The sequence below is a fragment of the Pteropus vampyrus genome, unplaced genomic scaffold, assembly GCF_000151845.1.
Source record: "Pteropus vampyrus isolate Shadow unplaced genomic scaffold, Pvam_2.0 Scaffold200, whole genome shotgun sequence".
Classification (NCBI taxonomy): domain Eukaryota; kingdom Metazoa; phylum Chordata; class Mammalia; order Chiroptera; family Pteropodidae; genus Pteropus; species Pteropus vampyrus.
Genome location: NW_011888981.1, coordinates 3,498,134 through 3,508,636, shown reverse-complemented (window position 1 = coordinate 3,508,636; position 10,503 = coordinate 3,498,134). Strand labels below are relative to the sequence as shown.

The 10,503-nt window shown below is 37.2% G+C and overlaps 1 protein-coding gene across 2 annotated transcripts in view; it reads left to right on the top strand.

Annotated features, from left to right (window-relative positions):
* Window positions 1–267: 267 nt before the first annotated feature.
* The window catches only part of SPAST (spastin), a 46,130-nt gene continuing 35,894 nt past the window's right edge, over window positions 268–10,503 (top strand). The window contains exon 1 of one of the 2 annotated variants that reach the window (XM_011372117.2): window positions 268–874. In XM_011372117.2, the coding sequence (XP_011370419.1) occupies window positions 466–874 (409 nt within the window). In that variant the 5' untranslated portion in view covers window positions 268–465. The remainder of the gene's footprint in view (window positions 875–10,503) is intronic. The other variant, XM_011372116.2, reaches the window with a different exon arrangement.

Genomic DNA, 10,503 nt, shown 5'->3' with positions numbered 1-10,503 from the left:
AGGGGCGGTTAAACCCGCAGAGTGACAGTCCCGGAAGACAACGTAGAGAAGAACTGCACATCGGTAACCGTAGTTCCGCGGGGAAGGGAGAGAGTGGCGGACGCCGCACACGCGCACTAGGAGCTCAGGGCAACAAAGACGGCGGCGTGCGCGCGCGCCGGAGAAAGACACGGGCGGGTGTGCGCGCACGGCGCCGCTCTGAGCTATATCAGAGGCGGATGAGAGGACAGACACGGGGGAGGAGTAGGATCCGCGGACCGCTGGAGGAGGAGAAGGGGTTGTGCTCCCGGCCGTGCGAGGAGAAGGGGGCGGGCCGGCGACCGGCGCGTGAAGAGGCCGAGCTCCCGGGGCCGGCCGGCGCGCGGTAGTCTGTGGCCCTCGCTGTCCCAGTATCCGCTGCCGTCGCTTGGTCGCCGTCGGTCTGCGGAAGGCGGGTTATGGCGGCGGCGGCAGTGGGAGCTGTGAATGAATTCTCCGGGTGGACGAGGGAAGAAGAAAGGCTCCGGCGGCCCCAGCAGCCCGGTGCCTCCCAGGCCTCCGCCTCCTTGTTTGGCCCCCGCCCGTCCCGCCCCCAGGCCGGCCTCTCCGCCTGAGTCGCCGCATAAGCGCAACCTGTACTACTTCTCCTACCCGCTGTTCGTAGGCTTCGCGCTGTTGCGTTTGGTCGCCTTCCACCTGGGGCTCCTCTTCGTGTGGCTCTGCCAGCGCTTCTCCCGCGCCCTCATGGCCGCCAAGAGGAGCTCCCCGGCCGCGCCGGCCTCGTCCTCACCCCCCGTGCCAGTGCCGGGCGGAGAGGCCGAGCGCGTCCGAGCTTTCCACAAACAGGCCTTCGAGTACATCTCCATTGCCCTGCGCATCGATGAGGACGAGAAAGGTAACTGGAGGGCTGGAGGGAAGGGGCGGCGGCGCCGGGAAGAAAGCTGTGGGGTCACGGAGGGAGGGCAACACTTGCGTCCTTTTCCTGCGGGAGCAGGTGGTGCACCCGCGAAATTGATTCGCCCTGCGAGACTGCCTCCCCGCAGTCAGACCTTCATCCTCTACGATTCTCAGTTAAAGTCTCTCCCCTTGCAGGGCACCTTAGCTTTGTTGACTTTGTTTCAGACACCAGCTTTCCCCTACACTGCTCATGACCCAAGTCCTTATGAGACATCCAGACGTGCTGGTGACAGTGACAGTTGTCCCAGAGTGACCACACGGATCCTTTATAGTACTGTAAACTGTGTGGCTTCCTTTAAGCCAGGTTTTCAAAAGGGTTTGATACCGAAGAAGCTGTGCCTTGTTTTATAGGCTTTTAATGAGAGTACGGTAGAATTAGAAGAAAAGAACAAATGGCGATTTAATTTTGAAAGGAACAGCTGCATACGCTTATAGCTGAATTCGCATTTTTTAAAGTTTAATGAGTCATTTTTATCAATATAATGACTCCTAAGTTTTTTTCAGTGAAGTTCTGTTTTAGCATAAAACTTTCGTCTCCAGTTTATTTGATTTTATCTAAATCAGTGTTTCAAGCTAGAGTCTCTGGTTTCTAAATCGAAATGTTAAACGAAGGATTTCCTTTAATGTATTTTAGTCTTTCTGTGTGCCAGGCACTGTGCTCTTATCTTTGCCTGTGTTATCTATTTAATCCTCACTATTACTCTGTGAAGGTACTGTTAGTGTTAGCATTTTACAGATGAACACACTGAGGCTCAAAAGATTAAAGGTCACTCCAAACCTATGCTAATTACTAATGAAAAATTTCTTTATGGAAGATGGTAAATGAAGTTAAAAGGAGTCTTACAACATTTTGAAAATCCCTCCTTTAATCCCGACTCCAGTATGCTGAGATTTTCCCCCTAACCAAAGAACACTTTTCTACCACACCTCAATTACTCACTTGCATTGTCCTTTAGTTTAAAAAAAAAAAAAAGGAAAGCAGTCCGCACTTCATTTGTAGTCTCTCTCTCCACGAAACTGTTCTAGAATTTCAGTTTTGTTGAAGCCCATTTCCTTTGTGGGTCCTGGGAGTAAGAAGTGAGATGTAAGGAAAGAGGGGGGTTTTAGAGTGTGAGGACAGAGTGGAGGTTAAGAGAGTTCAAGGAAGGAGACACATTTAAGAATATCATGTATTTGTGGAAGTGTTTTGTTAGCTGCTTCATTCTTTACCACGAACATCTTACAAACATCCAAAATGTCTTGGAGAGGATGAAGAAGGGTATCATCATCTCTTCCTAGTTTTATTGTAGTACCCTATTAGAATAGGGTCCTCTGAAATTTACTAATCTAGGTCCAAAGATGTTTCAACTAGATTAACTATATTTAAGGGTAGACTAATCGTTGTGTTTAGGAACAGAATGCCAGAAAATACAAGGAAATGTTAGTTAACACTAGGTGATAGGAGTTGGGAGGTGGAATGAGAGGTCAAGGGAAACCTAGGTATGAAAAAAAAAAAGCGCCCTAGGTTCTTAGATTTAAAGTGAAAGTTCCATGTGAGGGTTAAGTGACAAATAGAATTTGTGCCTTGGGTTTCGTGCCAGTGACATATCTTTGAGTATCACATATATGCCTATATCTATTCTATTTAAATCCTCTTAAAATATTTTTAATTATAAATATTTTCAGCAATGTGTACCTTTTATTTCACCCTCTTTGTACTGATGTTTCTATTCAAAGGTTTTTGCTGTATGCTTTAGTTTCTAAAGTGGACATCAGAATGGGCTATAACTAGTTTGAATTCTACAACTAATGCATCATATGCCAAAATAAATTAGTTCAAACTGAAACAAATTACTTATATATTTATTTTCCTTTAAAAATGAAGTAAAAATGAGTATATATTGTCATGGTTCCTTTCAATCTTGTTTTTCCTTTAGCATATTGACATTTTTGTATTTTAGCCTTAATCCAGTGGTTGTAAGAGTTCATATTTGAAGTCTATTTGCCTCTCAGCTATCTTTTGACAATATAGAACTTGTTTCCAAGAGAATTTCATTCTCTCCCTTTTGCACTGCATTAAAATATACATGAACAAATAGAAATAAGTTGGATAGGCAGTCTTCAAAGGTTTCCTAACTCTGTGGTAAATGATTAAGGGGCTTGTAATGTCATGCACTGCCATTCCCTTAGCAACTTGATTTAGCTGCTAAATGTACTGAGAGCTATTTTACTTCATCAGATAAAGTGGCTTATTTCAGACTGTAGTGTTAATTGAAACATTTGGTGCCTTGAAAAAATAAATCTTTTTAATAAAATAATGGGTAAATGCGGTTAATATGATGATATATTTATTTTGAATTTCATTCTTTCTAATAGCGTGCTCAACTTTCTCACTGAATTTTCACAAAGGCCTAAGTTTGTCTGAAACTTTTAAATAGAGAAGAATAGCACAGCAAATTATATTTACCTAATATAAGGCCATGTGAAGTCTGTTCATTAAAGCAAACTTTTATTGGATACCAGTTAATTTGCACAGCTCTGCATTCTAGGTGTTGCTTGAGAAAAACTGACTTCCTCTCCAGTGAGATCTGTTAAGATAGCATTTATTATGTGATTAAGAAATGTGTATATATTTTCATGTATATTACATATCATTTTTTTCAAGGAGTTAAATAGTTTTGTGTATATTTTCTTAAATTGTTGAACATCCTTGGAAAACTGATAACCTATGATATCCATTGTATATATGGAGAAGCTGAAATTTTTTCAATTAAATTTTACTTTTTAAGTTAAATTTTTTTGGGTGACATTGGTTAATAAAATTATGTGAGTTCCAAGTGTACAAGACTGTCATACATCATCTGTGTATATTGCATTGCATGTTCACCACCCAAAGTCAACTCTTCCATCCTGATATATTGGACTCCCTTTACCCTTTCTTACCTCCTCCTCTCCCCTCTTTCCTTCTGGTAACTAATAAACTATTGTCTGTGTCTGTGAGTTTTTGTCTTGTTCATTTGTTGCTTTTTTAGTTTCGTATGCCACATATGAGTGAAATCATATGGTTCTCAACTTTCTATCAGATTTACTTCACTTAGCATGATAATCTCAAGATCCATCCATGCTGTCTCACATGGCAGTATTTCATCTTTTCTTATGGCTGAGTAATATTCCATTGTATATATGTACTACATCTTTATCTAATCATCTATTGAAAGTCACTTGGTTGTTTCCATGTCTTGGCCACTGTGAATAATGCTGCAGTGAACATAGGGGTACATATCTCTTTACAAATAAATGTTTTCAAAATTTTGGGTAGATACCCAGAAAAGGGATTGCTGGGTCATATGGTAATTCTTGTCTTTTTTGAGGAATCTCCATACTGTTTTCTGTAGTGGCTGTACCAATTTACATTCCCACTAACAGAGTATGAGGGTTCCTTTTTCTCGTACAACCTCTTCAACACTTGTTCTTGCTTGTCTTGTTAATAGCCATTCTAACAGGTGTGAAGTGGTATCTCATTGTGGTTTTTATTTGCATTTCCCTAATAGCTAGTGAAGTTGAGCATCTTTTCATATATCTGTTGGCCATTTGTATGTCTTTTTGGGAAAAATGTTCATGTCATATGCCCATTATTTAATTGGATTGTTTGTTTTCTTGGTGTCGAGTTGTATGTATTCTTTATATATTTTGAATATTAGTCCCTTTTCGAAGGTGATTGCAAATATCTTTTCCCATTTGGTTGGTTGCCTCTTTGTTTTGTTGATGGTTTCTTTGCTATGCAGAAACTTTTTAGGTTGGTATAGCCTCATTCATTTATTTTTGCTTTTATTTCCCTTGCCTTTGAGGTCAAATTCATAAAATCCCCTCTAAGACCAAAGTCCCTAAGTTTAGTACCTATGTTCTATGCAATTTATTGTTTCAGGTCTTATGTTAGGTCTTTGAACCATTTTGAGTTAATTTTGGTGTATGGTGACAGATAGCAGTCTAATTTCATTCTTTTGCATATGGCTTTCCAATTTTCCCAGCACTGTTTATTAAAGAGGCTTTCTTTTCTCCATCATATGTTTTTGGCTCCTTTGTCAAAAATTATTTGCCCATATATGCAGGTTTATTACTGGGCGCTCAGTTCTGTTCCATTGGTTTGTGTGTTTGTTTTTCTGCCATTCCATTCTGTTTTGATTATTGTCACTCTGTAATATAATTTGAAGTCAGGGAGTGTGATACCTCTGGCCTTGTTCTTTTAGAGAAACTGAAATTTGAAGAGTAAACTCACTGTAGCAGAAGCAGGAACAGAGTTTAGGTGAACAGACTCATGAATTTATACTTTTTGTTTTATACTAAGCAGGTTCTCTGTTTGTAATGTTAATACAGGGCCCCCATGGATATTTGGGAGAAAAGAGGAGGTTGTAATAGCTGTTCCTTGGATTAACCAGAACATGGCATAACATGTTTCACATGGCTCCTGCAGGTAAACAAGCCTGAGAAACCCTGGGTAATACAGCGGTGCAGGTTCTCTAGGTGTGGCTCGATTACCTCAGGTATGTAGGACAGTAAGGGCCCAGAATGTTATACGAAAGAGAGAAAGCCAGTTTCTCAGGATGTTGTAAAGCTGAAGAATCTAGCGTCAAGGACAGAAATTGTCTAAATGAAATCCTTTTCTGTTTATTCCTAGTCAGTTTATATTAAAATAGATCTTATAAAAATTTATTTCCGTGTAATTTTATAATTCCATATGATTCAACCTTGAGATTTATTTAAAACACAAAATACTTGCCTATCCACATCTCTTTTCAAATGAAGGTAGAGGTTCAGATAGAGAGTAGAAATCAGAAGTGTCAGATTTTGTATATTTTCTTTTACTCTCAAAAACTACTAGGCCCATTTGAAAGGGTTGATTTCAGATCATTTTCTTGGGCCTAATTAGATTCTCCTTTAAAGTTTCCATGATTAGAACAAGGAAAAAAATTATTCTGATGAGTGGACATTCAGATAATATACTTTTCCCAGAAAATAATATTATCTTTTATTAAATATACAATAAATATTTCACATTTCTCTTCGACAATATTTAGTGGCATTTGCACTAGAGACAGACAGCCGCTGTTATGAACTTCATACCTTTTTCTATTTCTAGCTTTTTTTAATTGCAGTTTATATTTTTCCTAATGTACAATACTGCTAAACCTTCTAAAACTCACGTGTTAACTAGATTCCTACTCATCCTAATGACAATTAAGAAATAGCTAGTAAATGAGTATTAAATTATTGAAGAAGGATCTTCCCTAACCCTTTTTGCTTCTTTCCATTATCTTATTCCCCAATAGTAGTTGCTCTATCCAATAGTATTTGGATTTTTTTTTTAAAATTTCTGGCTAGATATAGATTTTCTACTTTTCTACTAGTTTTCCTCTCAACCAGTGAAGGTAGTAATATGCTGATGTAGCTTTTTTCTTTTGCTTCGTGACTTACAACTGCTCATGCTAAACATATTATAAAATAAAACATCTTTGAGCACACATCTTAGCAGTTGTTCATTCTGGTAAATAAGGAAAGAAAAATGTCAAAATCTATGATTTTCTTGGAGACTTGAATGTTTTACAGCTATATAGATATAGCAGAGGCATGCTATCCTTATTCACATATCCTTTCTATTCTGCAGGTATTTTGTGCTACAGTAGAGAGGGAGAGAATTAAGTGTTCTCAAGTGGGCTTCGTCATTGCCTTTCAGTTAGCCATCACTAGGAACATAAACCTGTGGTTGAAGAAGTGGGATTTTATTTTACTTGTTAACCAGGGAGAACACACCATGGGCAACCAGGGAGTATCTCAAGAAAAGGGTGTTGGAAAGAACTTAATAGAATTTGGACTTGTGCTAGGCAGCAGGATTTCCCTCTGCATTGGATGCTGTCAAGAAGTGAGGATAATTCTATGATTCAGTATCTTAATCTGATCTAGAAAGAGGGAAGACTAGTGAGGCTAAGGTTGTAATTGATTAAGAAGCACTCCTTGGCCTGAAAAGAGGGATGTTGGGTATTTCATGGCTTGGACATAGTTCATGTTTTGTCTGTGTTTAGGCATGTGTATAGAGCGATCTTGTTTTAGTCTTGATCCATTATGGTCAGAGAGAGTGGCCTTGTGTGATGTTGATATTCTGTGAAATTGTTTATGTTCAACAGAACACCAAGGCTGATAGTACTAGGCCAGCTCCTGGATGTTGGGGCTGCTTTTCTCTTTCTCAGCTTTGAGGGTCTAATTTTATCCTTTTTAAATTGCAGTGCCTCTTATCCAAATTCACACTTAAATTCTGCCTATACAGGATCTTGGGCAAGTTACTTACTTCACTGAGATAACATTTGTAAAATGCTTAGTGTCTGTGCATAGTAGATCCTCAGAAAATGGGAACTATTATTGTTAATTCAACAATCCTTTTAAGATTACAGCCTCTAGAGATTATGTTAGTACATATGTAAACCTTGATACCTAGTTTACCTTTTTCAGGAAACAGCAGCAATGTAAATGAGATTTAGGGAAGAAGGAGATTTGGGGAAGAAGAATCACTAAAGAGTGATATAAAAATACTTTTGCTGATTGTGACCCTTAGTTGAGAAAAAAAAAAGATAGAAGTCTCTTGCTAACCTCAGTCCTCACTTAGTATCCTAGCTTTTTATTACAAAAGAGATAAAATGAATTTTTTGTACTCATGTGAACATTATTGCAAACTCTTAGCAGAAAATTTGGAAAACACAGAAAATGCAGAGAAGAAAATTAAAATTACCCACCATTCATAGTAAATACAAAAGACTTTAATGAAGATAAATTAATTGACATTCTTTTTTAAAAAATATATTTATTTATTTTGGTGACATTGGTTAACGAAATCCAGTAAGTTTCAGGTGTACAATTTAACAGTAAGGCATATGTATATATATTGCATTGTGTGTTCCCCTCCCATAGTTAGATTTCTTTCTGTCACCACGTATTTGACCCATTTTACCCCATCTATGTCCCTCGTTCCCCCAATTGACATTCTTAAGGTTTAAAGGTAATGTCCAAAACAAATGATTTCTTTACATGGAATTCAAAACCTTCTCAATTAAATAGGGAAATAAGTCTTTACTTCATAAATAAACCTTGAAGTTTAGAAAGAAAGCTAATATAGTCTTTTTGCTGAATTAAACAGAGTAGGTCCCTGTGGTTTATTGGGGATTAGCACACATTAAAATCTGAAAGATCTTTAAAGATATCTGTTACTCTGCTAATTGTGACACTCGTATGTTGCTAGCGGAAAAATAGGAAAATGGATACATTTGTTCCCTGGAATTGTTTGTAGACACTTAAGAACTAAATTAGATAAGTAAAAGCAGTGGGCTATGTATAACCTAAATGAGCAAAATTCAGAAGCATACAACTGTGTATACAATTCAGGAGTAGAAGGATTTAAATTAGTCAACAAATTTATTAAGTATAAAGATAATAAAAGTTTATTAAGTATAAAGATAAATGTTTACATACCTCTTTATTATTTAAAATATTATCACATAGCGTTTTTCATTTGGTCTTCAAAATGAAACAACTCAGATAAAAGAAATGGAATCTTGTTTTTAGGTAAAGGGATTGAAGCTCAGAGATACTAACTGACTTTCCCAATGTCATACAGCTATTAAATGATGAAGCAAGGACTTAAATCTCTGATCCTTTAACTCACATCTTGCAAACATGTATCTTCTCTCTCTACCTCCAGGTACTCTTGTTTTGACTATTCTTGTGTCAATCTGGGCACTGCTAATATGTGAATGAAAAGATACAGTAGATAATTCACAAATTAGGCTACTAATCTGTTTAAAGATGGATATTGTCAATATTTCTGTTGCTGGTGCAGTAACAGTTAAAATAATGAACAAATAGTGGAAGAAAAAATACTCTAATCTTAGAGATATTATTACTAATAACTTTCCTGAATTTGTCTACTTATATAAACAAATATTCATTAGAGGGGGAAAAACATGTTACACAAACTGATTTGTAACCTTTTTCACTTATTGTATTGGGACTCTCCATTTCAATATATTTGATTTTTTTCCTCTTTCTAGTTTTAAGTACACTTCTTTAAAATATATATCAAGTACACAATGTATTGCTTAATAGTCAAGAAATGGAATATTAGACCAGAATCCTGCCTTTCTCATGCTCCCTTCCACTCACTCCCTTTCTCCATCTTTGCATGGATATCTACAGATCGTAGATGTCTACAGATCTTAACTTCTAACATCATGGATCAATTTTGCCTAATCTTGGGCTTCATAACTACAATCATATATGTTCTTTTTGTGTATGACTTCTCTTGTTCACTGTTATGCTTGTCAGATTAATCCATGATGTTGCATGTGGCAATAGTTTGTTCATTTTCATTGTTGTATACCAGAAGTCAGCAAACTGCCTGTAGCAGATTATTTAGTAATTTTTTTATTGTGGTAAAACATAGGTTACATAAAATTTGCCATTTTAATCATTTAAAGTGTATAATTCAGTAACATTAAATACATTCACAATGTTGCGCAACCATCACTGCTGTTTCTAGAACTTTTCGTCATCCCAAACAGGAACTCCATACCCACTAAACTAACTCCCCGTTTCCCTTTCTCTCCTTCCGTATTTCCTGATAACCTCTGTTCTGCTTTCTGTTTCTATTAATTTTGCCTATTCTAGGTACCTCATATAAGTGAAATCATACAATATTTGTCCTGTGTCTGACTTATTTCACTTAGCAAAATGTTTTTAAGGTTCATCAGCCATATTGTAGCACGTATCAGATTTCACTCTTTTTTAAGGTTGAATAATATTCCATTGTATGTATATACCACATTTTGTTCATCTGTTGACAGGCATCTGGGTTTCCATCTATTATGAATAATGCTGCTATGAACATTGATGTACAAGTATCTGTTCGAGTTCCTGTTTTCAGCGCTTTTGGGTATATATCTGCTTAAGAGTAGAATTGCTGGATAATATGATAATTCTGTTTAATTTTTCGAGGGACTGCCAAACTGTTTTCTGTAACAGCTGTACCATTTTTATCTTCCTACCACCAGTGCACAAGGGTTTCCAATTTCTGCACACATCTATTAGTTTTAGGGGTTTTTTTTTAATGTTTTTTTTTTGTTTGTTTTAGGGTTTTTTAAAAAAATAATATAGCCATCCTAATAGATATGAAGTGGTATCTCGGAGTGGTTTTGATATGTATTTCCCTAATGACTTAGGATGTCAAGCATGTTTTCATGTGTATATTGGCCATTTGCATATTTTTGGAAAAATGTCTATTCAAGTCCTTCACCCAGTTTTTCATTGTGCTTGATTTTTTGTTGAACCATTTAGTAAATTTTTAAGCTCTCTGTCACAACTACTTAACATTCTCATATAGATCTCATCTTCATTAGATCTCATATGGATGTGATCTAATGAAGGTGTATGTGCAAAAACGGGCAGCTGACTGTATTTGACCCTTGGGCCATTATTTGCCCTATATTATATAGTTCACTTGTAGTTCAAATTATTCGATAATAATTTCGATACAACAAGTGATTATAA